At 46.8% G+C, this 19,552-nt stretch overlaps 1 protein-coding gene across 6 annotated transcripts in view; it reads left to right on the forward strand.

The window, feature by feature from the left end:
- PDE1C (phosphodiesterase 1C) overlaps positions 1-19,552 on the forward strand; it is a 1,569,255-nt gene that overhangs the window by 1,319,592 nt on the left and 230,111 nt on the right. For all 6 annotated transcript variants that reach the window (XM_029589797.1, XM_029589798.1, XM_029589801.1 and 3 more), the window contains one exon: positions 12,469-12,550. In XM_029589797.1, coding sequence (XP_029445657.1) covers positions 12,469-12,550 — 82 coding nt within the window. The remainder of the gene's footprint in view (positions 1-12,468; positions 12,551-19,552) is intronic.

The following is a 19,552-nucleotide window of genomic DNA, read 5'->3' on the forward strand; positions in this document are numbered from 1 at the left end:
GCTCGGCTTCCTGCACCTGCTGTCTTTCAGCTGCTTCAGCAGCAAAGTTCACGCCAGGAACCAGCTACCGGACCAAGACACATCTGTGAGGGATCTCGGAAATCACCTCAAGAATTCTCAGCTCGGGGAGGGACCTTTAGGTATCACTGCAAGAGAGTAGGGCTCAGTCTTTCTCCAATTTAAAAGTAGAATTTCTTCTTCTAAAGGGTACATCGATCCCTAGAGGGAAAGCATGTCCACATCTGCTAGGAGACAGAGATATACTTAAGGGCTGAGGTCACTGCAGGGGTATATCTAGGGTTACATCACCTTTGAAACCTGATTCTGTCTCCATCTGCTAGCAGGGGAGCATATAACCCATTGGTCTTGAGTCCATCTGGCTACACGCTTGGAAGCTGGAGTTCTGCTGGGCTGCCATCTCTTCACAAAGTGATGCTAGTGGGCCCTATCCCTCTACAGGGAAGGTTGACTAGAAAAGAGAAGAACTTAGGGAAGGTGGGCTGGAATCTGAAGGGAGAGGTTGACCAGGCCTGCTGGGAGGAAGGATTCCAGGATGGGTGAAGTCCTGGGAGTTGCGGGGACTACTGAATGGAAAAGTGTTCCTGAGGAAAACCAGAATTTGAGGAGTCCTGTATTTAAAAAAAAGGATTCCTTAGGATAGGGTAGATGTAGATCGGTTGTTTACACTTTCGAATAGTAGAAGGACTAGGGGGCATTCTGTGAAGTTAGCAAGTAGCACATTTAAGACTATTTTTCACTCAACCTACAAGAAAGCTCTGGAATTTGTTGCCAGAGGATGTGGTTAGTGCAGTTAGTGTAGTTGGGTTCAAAAAAGGTTTAGATAAGTTCTTGGAGGAGAAGTTCATTAACGGCTATTAATCAAGTTTACTTAGGGAATAGCCACTGCTATTAATTGCATCAGTAGCATGGGATCTTCTTGGTGTTTGGGTAATTGCCAGGTTCTTGTGGTCTGGTTTGGCCTCTGTTGGAAACAGGATGCTGGGCTTGATGGACCCTTGGTCTGACCCAGCATGGCAATTTCTTATGTTCTTATGTATGGATCTTTGCTGCAGAGCCTGCAACAATTTAATGAGCTGTTTAAAACAATCTTTGAGAAGCCTGGCCGCATGACTATCATGAGTTCTGATTTTCTCCACCTTTGACAAGGTACCAGAGTGTTGGCAGACTATGCCATTAAATTTAGAATCCTGGCGACAGAGCTCAATTAGCGGGAAGACTGTCTCCTAACTATCTTCCTTGAAGATGTCTTTCCCCAAATTAAAGATGAGCTTGCCACCCGAGAACTGCCTACCTCATTGAAAGCACCCATAGACCTTATGGGGAAGATAGATAAAAGCCTCCAGGAACAAGCCCGAGAGAGTTGATTGACAAAGAAGAATGTAGCCTGGACCCCATCATTTCTACCCTTCCCCTTGTTGATTCTGCCATGCAAGTGACCCTGTCACCAGCCAATTCAATTGGGCCACACTCATTTGGTACCTGAGGAGAGAATTTGATGCAGACAACAAGGCCTCTACTTATACTTTGCAGCTCAAGGCCACCTCTTGGCTCAATGCCCAGAGAGAAGGAAACTCTTGCCATTCCAGAGTCTCCTGGGCAAATGACAATAGGCTTGATTACCTCAACTCACCAGTTGCTCATGCCAGTCATGTTACAGTAGTCATCCATCTGTTTCTCCACTCGGGCTTTGATGGATCCACCTCTGGGGAAAGTTTCATACAGCAGGAGCTCGTAGATCGATTCTGAATTCCTACAGTTCATCTGGCACTCTGGCACTCTTATCCACCTGGTCCACTATGCCACTCACGTTACACATTGGCCTCTCACATACACAGACCATTAGTTTTCATGTCCTGTCTGAACTTAAGCCCAGTTGTTAGGTCTGCCATGGCTTCAGCTACACCAGACCCAATTTGACTTGTCCATGCCAGAACCTATCCAGTGGGGACCTGTGTATACTGAATGCTGTATGGACCCCAAAAGGTCATCTTGCCTGATGGTCATGGCTTCTCCCTTCTGAGACTTCTAACCCCATATGAGGAATCTCAAGAAACTCAAACTATTCCACAGCATCTCCAGGAAAACACACTTAAAGAACTCTGCAAGCACATACAAGAACACTTGGGACAAGAGTGGTTCGAGCGAGAGAGTTTGGAAAGGGAATACAATTGTGCCAAGAAAAAGCCTGAGTCCTTTATCAGTAAGAAAGATGAGGTACAAACCCTGTAGAATCAACTTCAGCAAGAAGGTGAGAAGAAACAGATACTGCTGTCTAGTCTTATCAGTCCAGTTTCAGAAGAGGAGGTAGACGTTTCCACTCTTGTAATGGGGACTGTCCTCTGCCAAAACAGTCCAGAGGAGACCAGCCCTTCGTTTGCAGCTCTGCTTCTATCCCACGAATTGCATGAACTAGGAGAGAAAAACTAATCATTTGGTTGTAAAAGCCTCCACCCGAGCCAAGACACATGCAAGTACCCAAAGGGGTTTTCATCGCCAGAATCCCACAAACTCAAACCCTCAGGAGGGGGGTTTAGGAAAAGGGGTTCTGTTTCAATTGGCTGTCCACGGGCTGCTCCCACAGACCGCCACTCTCACCTTCAACCCTGAGTCCGAGCTATCGCCGCCGCACGCCCTCAGGCTGATTCCTTGCATGCAGCAGGACACCACTGGTGGTCCAGGCCGAGCCACTCAACATGGCAAGATGCCGCCGATATGCAGCAGCACTGCAACTCTTGCACTCGTTCCCCCATAGGCACATGTGCGTATGGTATACTATGATTTAAAGGGACCTTGGTAGGAGAATGACGTCAGAGTCCTGGTCTATAAAAGATTATTGACTGCCTTCATCCCTTGCCTCAGCAACATGTCAAACTGCTTACAGTGGTGTGTGTTGCTAGTGTCTTCATTCCTGTGTCTTAAGTCATCAGTCCAGTGTTCTGTGTCTTCAATCTTCAGGCTGACCGCTGCTTGCTTTCAACCACAGCTTGTCAACCAAATACGCCTTGATTTCTGTTCTAACCCTGCTATGTCCATAGATCTTGTCACAAGCAGAGGCTCCCACCTAATCTTCAAGTTTTGCAAGGTAATCCACTTGTGAATTAGTAACTCTGAATAATTTTGTGTTATCTGCAAATTTGATCACCTCACTTTTCCTACTCCTTTCCAGATCATTTATAAACATATTAAAAAATACCTGTCCAAGTGCAGATCCCTGTGGCACTCTACTATTTACCTTTCTTCACTGAGAAAACTGATCATTTAATCCTACTCTCTGTTTCCTATCTTTTAACCAGCTTGCAGTCCACAAAAGGACATTGCCTCTGAACCCATGACTTTTTAGTTTTCTTAGTAGTCTCTCATGGGGGACTTTGTCAAATGCTTTCTGAAAATCTAAATATACCACATCTACCAGCTCACCTTTATTTGCCTGTTTATTAACCCCTTCAAAAAAATGTGGCAGATTTGTGAGGCAAAACTTTCCTTGAGTAAATCCATGTTGTCTGTGCCACTATTGTGCACATTGGGAACGTGAGCATGAACCCCTGTGCTGCAATATGATCGACACAACCCCGGGGCTGGCTGTGGTCCACGCTGCTGGCAAGCGAGCACATCTGGGCATGAGCTGGCTAAAACAGGAAACTCTCTAAACTTGGAAACAGGCACTCTTTACTTGCAACAGGAACACTTGACTTGAAACAGGAACACTTGACTTGGATGTCCAACACTCTCCAGGAAATGAGAAGCAGCAACCCATGCTGGTCTCTTGGAGTAGCTCTCCATCCACTCAAAAACCTTTTTGGCTTGCTTCTTATAAGCGGTTTGAGCATGAGCACAGATGAAGGCTCAGGACTTTGAGCAAGATGAAGGCTCAAAACTTGTAAACATAATGAAGGCTCTGAGAGAGAACGGTGCTGCTGCAGATCCTACACAACCCGGGGCTGGCTGCAGACCACACCAATAGCAGTGCGGATACCGGTCTTAAAGACTTGGAACAAGACGGAAGCTAGAACAAGAACTCCGAAGACCAGAGGCAGGAATCAGAAACTCAGAACTCAGACTCGGGAACTCAGATTCAGACTCAGACTAAGGAACTTGGATTAAGACTCAGGAACTCGGAATTCAGACTCAAGAACTAGGAAGGAATTCCGAAGACTTGAACCAGCAGTGAAGACTCTGAAGATTCTAGATTGGATGAAGGCTTAGAACCAGGAACAAGGCAAGGACTTGGATTCAGGAATAAGATGAAGAGACCACAGGAACCAGGAGACCAGGAACATGAAAAAGGAAACATGGAAGACCTTGAAAGTCTTTTGTGAAGGCCCCGAAGAAATGACTGAAGAGCCGTTTCATAGGGCTGCAGTAAGGATGTCATTAGGAGGGTGCATGGGGCTCTTCCCGCTTTGGTCCCTTTAAATTCTAAGTAGAGGATAAGCAGAGGCGCGTACATGCTCCTAGGGAGACAGTATGAGGCAGGATCGAAAACTGCACAGAAAGGAAGAGGCAAGAGCAGAGTTGGCGGCACACAGGCTGTGAAGAAGATGACAGCAGTGGTGGCTCACAGCCATAGGGCAGACTGGCGGTGTCTCTTTCACCGTGGAGTGTGGCGGCAAGGCTGAGGCAGCATCAGTGCCTCAAGTAGAGTCGGAAGGTGAGTGAGGCTGCTCACGGCCCTTCCGCAAGTGGAATCACAACAGTACCCCCTCCTCAAAACCCCTCCCCTTAGCCTGTTCTCTATGGCTACTGAGGGGACCTAGGTAATCCCTTACCAACAGGGGCTCAAGTGGCAGGCACAGCATCTGAATATACTTGGTTTCAGGAACTGAAGTGAGGAACAATACAGGACAAACTGGATGAAGACATGGCTGCATTACTTGGATGAAGATATGGCTGGAAACACACTGAAGGCTAGAACAAAGGCTGAAAAACTTGAACAAAATCTAGGTGCAGGCACCTCCTGCGGGTTGTAGGCAAACAAAAAAAAAAACTCAGGAAGGAATGAAAATCAAAGCATGGAAGACCCACTGCGGGGAAACGTTCACCGAGCTCATGACCTTCACAATCTGTTTTGAGCATGGATGGGCGCTCAAGAGCATGAGCCCCTGTGCCATGACGAAACTGACACAACCCTAGGGCTAGCCATGGTCCAAGCCACTGGTGGGTGACCGCATCCAGGCATGGACTGGCTGAAACAGGAAAATCTCTAGACTGGGAAACAGGAATACTCTTGACTTGCAACAGGAACACTTGACTTGGAATAGGAACATTCAGATGTCTAACACGCTCCAGGAACTGAGAACCAGCAACTCATGCTGGTCTCTGGGATAGCTCTCTGGCCATTCCAAAAGTCCTTTCAGACTGCCACTTGGAAGCAGTTTGAGCGTGAGGACAAAAGGAGGCTGAGGACTTGGAACATGATGAAGGCTCAGGACTTGGAAACATGATGAAGGCTCTGAGAGAGAGATTGCCACCGCTGCACACTACACAACCCTGGGGTTGGCCGTGGACCATGCCAATAGTGGTGTGGACACTGGACTCAAAGAGTTGGAACAAGATGGAAGCTGGAACAAGAACTCCAAAGACCAGGGACAGGACTGTTGCGTTTGTGGCTGTTCTTGGCCCTCACTCCACCCTCACCCACGACTCCCTCCAGGCTTGATGGACGGCTTGCTGCCGCGGTGTCTCCATGCCGCCTCTCTCCGGCATACCCGAACCGGCTCGATGCTGAGGATCCGCCATGTTTCTGATGACGTAGGGCGCGCGCGCACACTCTGAAGTATGTACCAGCAAGGGCACGAACCTCAGGGGCGTCCCCCTGTATTGATGTCATCCGCTTCCAACATAAAAGGTCTTCACTTTCACTAACGAATTGAGTTAGCAAGGGATTTGTTCCAAGCTACTCTGCCTCCTCGGACTTACCAGAGGTATCCGCTCCTCGGGGGCCTCATTCTCTTTTATTATTTCAGATTGCAGATAGGAACCGGTACTCGCTTCTTGAGGACCCATGTTCCTGAATACTCTGAAGATTTGTTTCTGCCTGGAAGCTATCACAGATACAGACTTTCGTGAGTTGCCACCACTCTCTCAGAGCTTTCCCTGGAACCAGGTACTCGCTCCTCGAGGGCTAACCCTTTCCAGCCACTGAGCCTTAAGAACCTATGTGAGTTTGTCATCTACTACTGGCTATGTATACAGCATACCCTGTCTACTCACTATCTATATTCTTTCTACAGCTCAACAACCCTGGGATCGCAGTTCCAGTATCTGAGGGACTTCAGCCCTGCCGGGCATATCAGCTCACTACTGCCACCTCAGATGGTTCTACTAACCTGTCTAATAAAAGAACTAATTGTGCTGTCTCCATAACCAAGCCTAGCCATTGTTCCCTCTCAGAATATCCTCCTGAGGGCGCTGCCATCTGCCATCGGCCCAAGGATTCACCTAATTACATTCCTTTCCAACAGAGTACTATCTCTAGCACTCCGCTGGTACTGATTGCCAACTCAGCAGTCTATATCATAACAAGATTGCTAGTTCCGCCTATGGAGCATATCGCTACACTCCTTCTTCCACGGGAGCCAGCCCCTACAGATTACAACTTTGCATGGTGACTCTTAACAGACTACTAACTCCTCCCACTACAGGAGTATCCAGTAGCAGATTACAATAGATCGCTAACTCCTCCACTCTGGAGGAGCAAAGCCTAACAAGGACTCAGGAACTCGATTCAGACTCAGGAACTAGGAACTGAAACTTCAGACTCAGGATCTCAGAACTCAGACCTTGGACTCAGGAACTTGGAACTCAGGGGGCCTTTTCAATCTGTTGTGCGCATGGGGAATGGGCACTCAAGAGCGTGAACCCCTGGGCCACAAAGAAACTGACACAACCCCGGGGCCGGCTGGTGGGTGAGCATATCTGGGCATGGGCTAGCTGAAACAGGAAACTCTCTAGTCTTGGAAACAGGAACACTTGACATAGACGTCCAACATGCTCCAGGAATGAGAACCAGCAACTCATGTTGGTCTTTTGGGGTAGCCCATTGGTCACTAGAAAGCCCTTTCAGACTGCCGATTGGAAGCAGTTTAAGCATGAGGACAGATGAAGAGTCAGGACTTGGAACATGATGAAGGCTCAAGACTTGGAATAAAATGAAGGCTTCAGACTTGGAAACATGATAAAGGCTCTGAGAGAGATTGGCGCTGCTGTGTGCCCTACACAACCCCGGGGCCGGCTGTGGTCCATGCCACTGACAGGTGAGCATATCTGGGCATGGGCTAGCTGAAACAGGAAACTCTCTAGTCTTGGAAACTGGAACACTTGACTTAGAACGGGAACACTTGACTTGGACATTCAACATACTCCAGGAACTGAGAACCAGCAACCCATGTTGGTCTTTTGGGGTAGTCCACTGGCCACTAGAAAGCCCTTTTAGACTGCCAATTGGAAGCAGTTTGAGCATGAGGACAGTTAAAGAGTCAGGACTTGGAACATGATGAAGGCTCAAGACTTGGAATAAAATGAAGGCTCAGGACTTGGAAACATGATGAAGGCTCTGATTGGGACTGCAGACCAGGCAAATAGAGGCACAGGCACTGGAACAAGATGGAAGCTGGAACAAGAACTCTGAAGACAAGGGACAAGACTCAGGAACTCGGAACTCAGATTCAGACTCAGGAATTTGGATTCAGAATCGTATTCAAGAACTCTGATTCAGACTCAGACTCAGGAACTCAGACTAGGAATTCAGACTCAGGAACTAGGAACTCAGACTCAGGAACTAGGAAGGATTTCCAAAGACTTGAACCAGCAATGAAGACTTTGAAGACTCTAGACAGGATGAAGGCTTGGGACCGGGAACAAGGCAAGGACTTGGATTTAGGAACAAGATGAAGCAGATTCAGGAACAAGGCGAAGACTTGGATTCAGGAACAAGATGAAGAGACCACAGTAATCAGGAGACCAGGACCTTAAAACAGGAAACATGGAGAACCTTGAAAGCACTAGCAGACCTTTGCGAAGGCCCCTAAAAACTGACTAAAGAGCTCTGTAATAGGGCTGCAGGAAGGATGTTAGGATGGTGCTGCGGGGCTTTTCTCACCACTGTCCCTTTAAATTCTAAGTGGAGGTGTGCGTGCGCCTAGGGATCTGGGTTGGATCAGAAGCTGTTCAGAAAGGCAGAGGCGGCATTTTCAGGCTGTGCAAGAGCGAGGTGGCCCAGCAGAGTTGGCGGCACACAGGCTGCGAAGAAGATGGTGACAGTGGCAGCTCACAGTTGCATGGCAGACTGGCGGCGTCTCTCCCACTGCGGAGGGTGGCGGCAAGGCTGAGGCGGCATCGGCAGCACAAGTGAAGTTGGAAGGTGAATAAGGCCACTCGCGGCCCTACCGTAAGCAGAATCGCAACAGTCCCATTAAATCATGCCATCTATATGTTCTGTGATTTTGCTCTTTATAATAGTTTCCATGATTTTTCCTGGCACTGAAATCAGGCTCAGTGGTTTATAGTTTCCCCGGATCCACCCTGGAGCACTAAACTGAAATTGTATGTAAAACTCCTTATTTATTATTTATTTAAACACTTTTATATACCGGCATTAGTTAAGAACATCATACCGGTTTACAATGGACAAGTTTAAGTTTGAAATTACATTTTAACAAGGAGTACTAAACTGGGAGAGGGATAACAAAAGTCAGCTATGAAGAAGAGGAACTAACAATACATGGGTCCTCAATATGAGGAAAGCGTGAGCATGGGTCATCAATATGAGGACAGAGTAAACACTGAGTGTTCTTTCTTTGGAGGGGAGTATGAGGGCCTTTTATTCTGGGTAGGCTTGAATGAACAACCATGTTTTTAATTTCTTTTTGAAGTTGTTCATACACGGTTCAAGGCGCAGGTCAGGCGGTAGGGTATTCCAAAGAGCAGGGCCTGCAATTGAGAGTGAACGGTCACGTTTGGAGGAGAGATGGGCTATTTTTAGAGAGGGCACCACCGGTGAGCCTTTATTGACTGTTCTAGTGGGTCGAGAGGACTGAGGAGCTGTGAAAGGGAAGTCTAACCAATTGGAATTGTGGGTGTGAATTGCTTTGTGTACTATAGTGAGGGTTTTGTAGAGAATACGGGAGGCTATAGGGAGCCAGTGTAGTTCTCTCAGGATGGGAGTGATGTGATCGTGTTTACGGGAATTTGCAATGAGTCTCGCTGTGGCATTTTGTAACAACTGTAGGGGTTTTATGGTGGAGTATGGGAGCCCTAGGTGGAGAGCGTTACAGTAGTCATATTTGGATGAGATGGTAGCCTGGATAACCGTACGGAAGTCTTGGGTGTGTAGGAGGGGTCTGAGTTTCTTCAGCACATTCAGTTTGAAAAAGCATGCTTTGAGTATAGAATTGACGTAATTCTTCATACTTAATTGATGGTCAAGGAGAACTCCAAGGTCCCTCACAAACGGTTGCGTTGAGAGGAGGTTGAGCTTGGGGATGTTAGACGATGGAGGGGAGGAGCAGGGATGGGGGGAGATGAGTAGGAGTTCAGTTTTGTTCGTATTAAGGGCAAGATGAAGGTTGTTGAGCAGGGAGTTGATGGACGTGAGGCAGTTCTCCCAATGTTCTAGGGCGTCGGAGATAGAATTGTGTAAGGGGATGATGATCTGGACATCATCGGCATAAAGGTAGAATTTAAGTTTGAGATCAGAGAGGAGTTGGCAGAGGGGGGTAATGTAGATGTTGAAAAGGGTGGAGGAAAGTGATGAGCCTTGGGGGACTCCTTGCTGAAGGGGTTGTGGGGTGGAGGTGGAATTCCCAATTTTAACGGAGAACTTTCTGTTTGAAAGGAAGGATTTAAACCAGGCAAGGGCCAGGTCCGAAATGCCGATGTTTTCCAGGCGTGTCAGAAGATGATGGTGGCTAATAGTGTCGAAGGCAGATGAAATATCGAGGAGGGCAAGGAGGTAGCTATGGCCTTGACCCATGCCTTATGAATTCAATTAAAATATATGAACATAAAACAAATTTGTCTTGAAACTGGAAAATATTTTTAGTTAGAGCTTTAATATAGCATTTGGCAAAATGTTCTTGTTTCTTGATATTATTTGTTGTTTTAAATTTTGTGAGCTGGGATCTGATTCAAACTACTCTATTTATTTCAAATTACTCAAGAAGTGATAGACATTGATTTAAATCCTGGCAGTTCTTACAGTAAACTACTTTTGCTATTAGCAGAAAGGCCATATATCACTTTCATGTCCACTGAAACAACCAAAAGTTACAGTAATAAACATAGGGCCAAATATAATGAAGTGTCAGTTATCATCTTCAACCAGCTTAGGCTTGGATGCACTAAGCTACAATGTTTTTCAAGGTAGGGATTCCACTATCAATACATTGCAGTTGTATTGTGGCATTTTGTCTTGTGGCAGAACACCAAGGTTCAAAACAACACGGCATCAGCATCAGCCCTTTAGGTGTAATGGGACCTTATGGGACCACCATCACCCTAAAGGGCCATGCCAAAAAAAGCGGCTGAATAAAGGAAAAAGGTGTGAGGGGTGTCAAAGCTGACCACCTGCTCATTCTGGGGCTACAACAAGAGGCAGCCCTGACAACCCAAGGTAAAAAAATATAAAATAGTAGTTTGTGCAATGCCCCCCCCCCAACCCAGGGGGGAGGGGGGCATTGGGAGAGTGGTTCAGGGAGGATGGATTATCATTTGAAACCAATGAATTGTTGTAAGACTTGGGAAGAGGGATGGAGGGGGAGGTTTTGGAGACACTATACTCCAACCATTTTTTTTATTAAGAGGGGGTGGGGCAAAGGGGGGACCATTCTGGGTTAAATTTGTACAGAAAGAGGAGGTTGGAGAGAGAGATTTTATTTGACTGTTGACCTGGTTTTGGGGGGCGGGGGGCATTGTTGTGCTACTATTTTATATACTTTTTACATTGGGTTGTCGGGGGCTGTCTTCAGTGGTGGCCCTTGATTGAGCAGGGGGGTCAGCTTTGACCCTTATTTCAGCCACAATTTTTTGCATTTTGCATGGTGCTTTAATGTGGGAGCCTTGGGACCACATTAGGGTCCCAAGGCTCCCGCATAAGATTCCCGATTCCTAAGGAGGTGGTGTTAATATGGCTGACAACTCTTATTTAAAAATTGTTTTATTTCTGATGCACGGTATTTTACGCTAATTTATATGAGAACTTGATGTTTTATAGTTATTTAATGATTTGTTTTACGGATGTTTTATAGTTATTTAATGATTTGTTTTACAAATGTACTTATTAATATGACTTTGCTATTTGTACTGTAAACCCGTGTGAAGCTACCACAAACATCGGTAAACAAAAAGCAATCAATAAATAATTAATACATTTTGTGAATTGGCTGCGTTAAGTTATTAACATCATATTGCCTATTAATGAGATGTTTTGCATAGATTTGCAAAATTCATGCACGTAAACTGCATGCAAAGTAGCTCATTGTAATAAGGAAGAGAATCTGGGCAGAGTTGTGCAAAATATTCAGTATGTGTATTGTGCAACGAAAGCTATTTAATGCACATTAGAGCCCTATTATGGCTTGGTGCATCTCCCTGTCAGTTAGCTGGATAAGTCTAGGGTAGCTATTTGGCTGTCCGATAGTTAGCTAGATAAACTTATCCGCCTAACAATAAGATAGCTGAGTATATTCAGCAGCATGGCTGTGCCGCTGATATCTCAACCAAGTTAGCAAGATAAATGTATGTGGCTAACTTGCTCAGCTGGATGGTGGCTGAATATTGGCCTCTGAGCATTTTTCCATAGTCACAAAAAGGACAATTTTCAAAAAGGCCTGCTCAGGTGCAAAGTCTGCAGATACTTTGCACTCAAGGACTTTGAAAAGATTTTCAAAGGGAAACTTCACTTATACTTTCCTCTTCAAAAATTGCCCAGGGGTTCAACTGGCCCTTGGATTTTGCACCTGGTTTTTTTTTTATGGCCTAAATTTTGCTGGGAAATAGCATGCATACATTTGAAAACATGATTTATATTCTAATTCCACCCAAAACTCAACCCAGAAGCACGACCCCTTCAACCGTCTAAAAGTGAATGTGCAGTAGAACCCAACATGCACTTGTAGGTACAGGATGGACAGTTTTCAGACTGCCCTTTAACCAGGGTAGACAGGTAGTTACCCAGGTGAGCAACTTTTGAAAATTGTCCTTCTTATGGAAATACCCTGCTGACCCTTAATATGTCCAGTATGTGGCCAGGACCTCTGTTCCATGCTTCTAGTCCTGTTTTAGTGATGTAGCATTTCAGGCCTTCAATGTACAAGTAATTTTCTTTAGCCTTGTTTAATTTCCAGAATGAAATAGTCTGATAGTGTGCATAGTGAATTTGGGCTTTGCTGCTCTCAGAGTAGCTACAGATGAAACATATTGTCCCATCAGCTTTCATCTTTATATGTTTAGGGTGACAAAGAAGCAGAACTAGGACTTCCCTTCTCTCCCCTGTGTGATCGCAAATCCACCATGGTACCCCAATCCCAAGTAGGTAAGATCTTTTGCTGTTTTTTGGTTTAGCATTTATGACAACACCTGCTAATGAGGATTTTCTGACTCACTTTGTCTTTCTTTTTCAGCATGTTGCATGTTTATGATGAATTTAGTGTTCCCTGGTGCCAGAGTGGCAACAGTGGTAAATGCGTGGTCCTCTGTAGTGCTGGTTGCATTGTGAGTGACAATAGTGCTGTCTTCCTGCTGCCCTACAAATGCATTATTAACTCTACTTCTGACTGAGGGATGATCACTAATGACAGTTTTGCATGCTTCTCTAGTCCTTGACCTTCCTGCTAAGATTGCCGGCTGAATTTTCCACTTTTTGAATCAAGGTAATGGTTCTAATGATATAGAAATGTGTCCATAGGGAACCAGATTGAAACCACCCACTTTTTTCCCTCCCTGTCAGGAGGTGCATCAGTTCCAGCACTGATATCTGTTGATATGCTGATGATGAACCCATCTAATAGCCAGTGATGGAGATTAATGCAGTATATTAGGAGTAGAAAATCATTAACTCTTCTTACTAGTGTGTGTTCCTACGCAATGGGGCGGATTTTAAGAGCCCTGCTCGCCTAAATCCGCCTAAATCCGGGCGGATTTAGGCGAGCAGGGCCCTGCGCGCCGGTGCGCCTATTTTACATAGGCGCACTGGCGCGCGCAGAGCCCCGGGACTCGCGTAAGTCCCGGGGTTTTCAGAGGGGGGCGTGTCGGGGGCAGTCCCGATCCGCACGGCGTTTTCGGGGCGTGTCGGGAGCGTTTCGGGGGCGGGCCCGGGGCGTGGTTACGGCCCGGGGCGGTCCGGGGCGTGGCCGCGCCCTCTGGACCCGCCCCCAGGTCGCGTCCCGGCGCGCTAGCGGCCCGCTGGCGCGCGGGGATTTACGTCTCCCTCCGGGAGGCGTAAATCCCCCGACAAAGGTAAGGGGGGGGTTTAGACAGGGCCGGGCGGGTGGGTTAGGTAGGGGAAGGGAGGGGAAGGTGAGGGGAGGGCAAAAGAAAGTTCCCTCCAAGGCCGCTCCGGAGCGGCCTCGGAGGAAACAGAGGTAGGCTGCGCGGCTTGGCGCGCGCCGGCTATACGGAATCGATAGCCTTGCGCGCGCCGATCCCGGATTTTAGCGGATACGCGCGGCTACACGCGTATCTACTAAAATCCAGCGTACTTTTGTTGGCGCCTGATGCGCCAACAAAAGTACGCCAAATCGCGCTATTTGAAAATCTACCCCTCTGTCACCAAATAGCAGTCACTTTTTTTTTTTCATTTATTTTCTGCCCATGTGGGCTGAAATTTGAAACAGCAGCTTAGGTATGTGACCCTGCATGCCTGCAGTGATATAATGGGCTCTCCACATAGAGTACTGATTCATTTGGAGAATATTACTCTCCTTTGGTACATCAACAGTGATGGCTAGGCTTCTTAATATAAGGGTCTCAGGTGCACTAGGTGGAGCAAACAGATTGCCAACTCCCCTATGTCTGTTTCTCTCTCTCTCCCCCCACTGCTGCATATTTCCAAAGCCTGCATCCAGCTTCCACTCCTACTCTGCCTCCATCCTGCCCTGTGGCACAGATGCCTTATGACCGCTCTAGCTGATCACTACCAGTGGGAGCACTAGGCTATTACCCCCAAACGTCCGGTGCTCTAGGCGGTTGCCTAGTCCTGCGTTTCCCAGCCGGTGTGCCATGGCACACTAGTGTGCGATAGCTGTAGCTCTGGTGTGCCGCAGCAATTTTCAGTTGCTCTTTCCCCAACAACTGGCCTGCAGGATATCCTCCCGCCAGCAGGGGGAGTCAGAGAGCAGCACTTTGCTGCTGTTTCTGTTTTCCCCTCTGCTTGCTCTCCTTTGCAGCTGAAATGGCATGGGGGACCCTATAGACTCACAAGTCCTGCTGGGCCCATGCAGTTCCGATTATAGAGGGAAACAGGCATAGAAGAAGGAAGCAGCACCAGGCAAGTGCTGCTGGAAGAGGCAGCTGAATTTGCTAGAAAACTGGGGGAGTTGGGGGAGAGAGAAGGGAAGGAAAGGAAAGAGAAAGAGAAAGTACTGATGCTAAGGAAGGGAGAGGGAGGAGTGGGAGTGAGAGAGTAGGAGAGAGGTTGATGGAGATTATATCAGGGGAGAGGTGGAAGGAGAAGGTAGGAAAGGGAAGGAGATGAGGTCAAGGAGTGAAGGGAGACAGTAGGAAGGGGAAGGTGATGCTTGGAGGGTGGAGGGAGAGAGCAGGGAGGGGAAGGTGATAGTATCAGGAGGTGAGGGGGAGAGATAAGGAAAGAGGAAATGATGATGTAAGAGGTAGGGTGGAGTAAAAAGGAAAGCCAAGGTGATGATGCAGGGGGTAGAGGGGAGAGAAAAGGGAAGAAAATATGTTGATTCCAGGGGGTAGAAAGGGAATAGAATTGATGATGCTGGGGGACAGGGACAGGAGGAGAAGGTTATGATACCAGAGGAGGTGGTAGGGGGCGGGGGGGGGGAGGAGTGTGAATGGATAAAAGGTGATGTTGCCAAGGGTGATGGAGGGAAGATGAGAACTGCAGTAGAGTGAAGGGAGAAGGAAGAGAGAAGATTGTGATGATGTGGGGGGGGGGGTTCGAGATGGGGGAGGGAAGAGAAAAGGTGATGATGCGGGGAGCAGGGGCTGGGAGAGTGAAGGGAAGGTGATAATTCCGGGGGGGGGGGGGGGGGAGGGAGGACAACAAGAGAATGATAGGGATAGGGAAGGTGCTTGGTGTGCCATGATGAAGTGAGCCCAGTGCCAGTTGTGCCAAGACACAAAAAAGGTTGGGAACCACTGGTCTAGTCCACCTAGTGTTTCCAGAGGCCTTCAAGGTAAATGCATCCAGTTACAGCTGACAAAGTAAATCTTGCTAATCAAAACTGTTTTCATGTTCATTTACTTTATTAGTGACAGAGGGCATGAATGAATATTAAGTCTTTGTCATATGTAAATTAAATGCAGCCATGCTGTAACACTAATATGCTGTTTCGAGGGCATAAGAATTCCATTACAGCCTGGCATGGTTTTCTGACTATGAAAAAAGACACTCATATAGTAGAACAAAATGAAGTGATATGTGCACACTAATGCGGACAGAGTGAATATTTCCTGATTTTCCATTCCGTGCCTGTGTGTTTCAGAGGCATGCACCATCCATCACAGCGAGAAAACACTTACTTGCCAGTATATAGACATTCTGATTAATTTTCCTATCTGGACACAGCTAGTCCCTTTTCATGTCTAGTCCAATCAGAATCTACTTCTGCCTCATTCACTGCCATTTGCAACTATGTGGTTAGAGTGTGGTGGGAGGGAGAGAGGGGATGGGGGTTCTGCAACCAAACTTGGCAAGCCTTCATGTAAGCAGGGGAGAGCTGTGTTCCCATTCAAAATAAACACAGAGAATGAGAATCTTTCAGCAAGGTTATTTCTGATTTGACTTTGAATTAATGGGTCCTTCCTCAAGAGTAGCCATGTTTTCCTAGCATCCCACCACATAATCTAAGTTCCCCACCATCCTATCTATCCTACCTTGCTCTCACAAAACAGAGATTACAGCAGTAAATGTTTTCAGGAGCCACTTACAGAGACTTCTTTCGGTTCCTTAGCTGGCCAGTAGATGTCGCTAAAGGACAGGGTCTGGAACACTTTCATCTTCAATACTGTCTTAATATTTTCCGCAATAAGCCGTCAGAGAAACTGGCTCAGGAACACTACTTAGTCACTGCTCTATGACTTTCTGTGCTTCTTCAATACATTTATCTGGCACACTTTCTTCAAATTAAAAAAAATATATATATCAAAGAGGCAAAAAAGTCAAAGAAGTAGTGATCAAGTAAAATAGTGTTTTTCTGAGCCAATCCCTCTGACAGCTTATTATGGAAAGTATTAAGAAGACATGTTCATACTTACAGTGTAGCTTTTATTCTTTTATTTCACAGGCAAGCACTCCACCATGAGGCAATAAAGAAAATAGCTAGAGATATATAGTGCAGCATAAACTGCAGATCTTAGCCAAATGACATTTGGCAGTCTTCAAGATTCTTTACAAATTCCCTTACAGTACTGGCCGACTATTGGTTTTATTGTGACAACCCCATGCTTTACACTTGGGAAAAGCACCTCAAAGTTAAAATCCCGGTACATCTGGTAGCACTGGTAGTGCACCTCGTACGAAGCTAAAAAGACATTTTTTTTTCTCAGGGGAGATCACAGGGCCAGGACCAGGCAGAGGCAGTATAAGGCAAGAAGAAATTGAGCCTGCAAGATGTGCTGCCTGCTGCCACTGTTAGCTGTATTCCTAAGGTACACAAGCAGGAGAAGGCAGAGTCAGTGGAGGGGACAGGGCCACGGCAGTACTAGGAATAGAGCAGCCTAAACCAGCACAGCGCTTCACTCCTGGAAAGGCATGTCTGCAGCAGCTTCTGCAAGAATTTACTGATTCAGAGGGGAATCATATCATGGGTTCTCTTGCTGCATTGCTCTGCACCTACAGTTTGTGATTTTTAAATGTCACTGCTGCTACTACTGCCCCCAGTCTCTCTTTGTTTTATTGGTTGATTCTGCCTCTGCTACGGCGGTCTTTCAAGTTTCCTTCAAATTCCTTTATGGTATTTGCCAGCTGTCGGTCTTGCTGTAACAATCCGAAGCTTTAAAGAGAATTTACCCAGTTACCTTTAATGGTTTTGTGCCCTTTTGGACTTTTTCTTCAAACTCCCTTCACTTATGGTTCTTACTGACTCTTGCTCTCATCTGGGATTTACCCTTTGATGGATTACACCACAGAAAAGGGGAATATCAGCTCCTAGCCTGAACTCCTGGCCCCGACTCCAAATGATGCCATAGGAAAACTAAATCAGGTTGCTTTGTTATCCCTTCAGGATGCCTTGGACTGTTCATGCCAACCTTGGTGCCACTTTGCACCTCTGTTAGTGTGTTAGGGTTTTCATGCTACTGTTGATGCCCTTGCCACTTTGCTTCTCTCATGGTATCTTGGGGGTCTGGATGCCTTTGATTGGCTCCTTTGCCCTGACATAATGTCTTGGACAATTCTGACACAGTATTGGAGTCCTCTTCCCCCTTATGATGATGTCTACCCACAAGATTCATTAGAATTCATTAGAAAACACAATTTTGGAGTCCAAAATAGACTGTATTGCTTTCCAGATTTACTGTAATGAGAAATAAATGAATGAATGGAATGAAAACATGATTTTTTTTTCACTTGAAACAAATCAAACACATTTTGGTAACTTGCAAAACAAATGAATGAGCTGAAACAAAAATGTTGTTTGTGCACATTTCCTCCAGGCAATAACAGTGGAGGAATACTAAAGCAAGGCATAGAACCAGCAACGTGGTGGGATGAGAAAAGAAACAATTTAATTTTTCTTTTTCGTTTTGGGGACAACATGTCCAACTATAACAAAGAGAGAAGCAGGGTGCGGGGCAGCAGGCTGGAATGCAAGAAAACTGTAAGGTGCTGAATCAGGAGAGAATCAGGGCATGAGGAGCAGGCAGAACAATGCAGTGACAGCAACAATAGTAGGGATGTGAATCGGGCTTCGGACGATTGAAAATATCGTCGATATTTTCAAAATCGTCAGAAATCGGGGGCTCCCGCGAAATGATAGGAAAACCCCACGATATTGATCGTGGGGGTTCTCATCGTTTTGGGGGAGGGCGAGAAAAAGTCACACAAAAATAACCCATAAACCCACCCCGACCCTTTAAAACTAATCCCTTTGCTTCCCTCACCCTCCCGACCCCCCCAAAACAATTTTACAGGTACCTGGTGGTCCAGTGGGGGTCCCGGGAGCGATCTCCAGCTCCTGGGCCGTGGACTTCCACTAATCAAAATGGCGCCGATGGCCCTTTGCCCTTACCTTGTGACAGGGTATCCGTGCCATTGGCCGGCCCCTGTCCCATGGTAGGAGCACTGGATGGCCCGTGCCAATGGCACGAATACCCTGTCACATGGTAAGGGCAAAGGGCCATCGGCGCCATTTTGATTAGTGGCAGCCGACGGCCCGGGAGCGGGAGATCGCTCCCGGGACCCCCACTGGACCACCAGGTACCTGTAAAATGTTTTTGGGGGGTCGGGAGGGTGGGGGAAGCAAAGGGATTAGTTTTAAAGGGTCGGGTGGGTTTTTTGTTTATCGGCTCGGGCGCAGCCGATAAACAAAACCGCGATTGGGCCCGATGAAAAAAAACCCACATGTGAATCGGAACCGTAATCCAAACAGATTCCAGTTCCAATTCACATCTCTAAACAATAGATGCACCTGGCAACAACACAGCAAGGTTCTAAGGGCCAGTGCTATGGGCAATAGGGATGGGCTTAATTTTTTGATGCCAGGTCGGGCTACGGGTTGGGCGACGCCAACGAGTCGTCTTTTTTTTTTTCAGCAATTTTCGCCGAGAAAAACTCAAAACACCTAACCCTTCAAATTTAGTTATTTACACCCCCCAAAAAAACTTGCCTGAAGTCCCTGATGGTCCAGCAGGGGTCCCGGGAGCGATCTCACACTCTCGGGCCGTCGGCTGCCAGTAAACAAAATGGCGCCGGTGGCCCTTTGCCCTTACCATGTGACAGGGGCTACCGGTGCCATTGGTTGGCCCCTGTCACATGAAAGGAGCAATGGATTTTGTTTACTGGCAGCCGACGGCCCGAGAGCGTGAGATCACTTCCGGGACCCCCGCTGGACCACCAGGGACTTCAGGCAAGTTTTTGGGGGGTCGGGAGGGTAGGGGGTTATAAATAACTAAATTTGAAGGGTTGGGGTGGGTTTGTTTTGTTTTTTTTAAATAAATTTTCCCCTCCCCCCTGTGCTAACCCGAACAATGAATTTTCCCCGAAATTAGGGAAAAATCCGTCTCGGGATTCGGGTCTTCTGACCCAATCCAAATTGGACTATTTCTTTGAAATTTTCCAATTCAGCAAAAACGATTGCACATCCCTAATTGGGCAATGTGTTTTTTGTAGATGTACACTCAGTCCTTC

This window comes from Rhinatrema bivittatum, chromosome 2 (assembly GCF_901001135.1).
Source record: "Rhinatrema bivittatum chromosome 2, aRhiBiv1.1, whole genome shotgun sequence".
NCBI lineage: Eukaryota > Metazoa > Chordata > Amphibia > Gymnophiona > Rhinatrematidae > Rhinatrema > Rhinatrema bivittatum.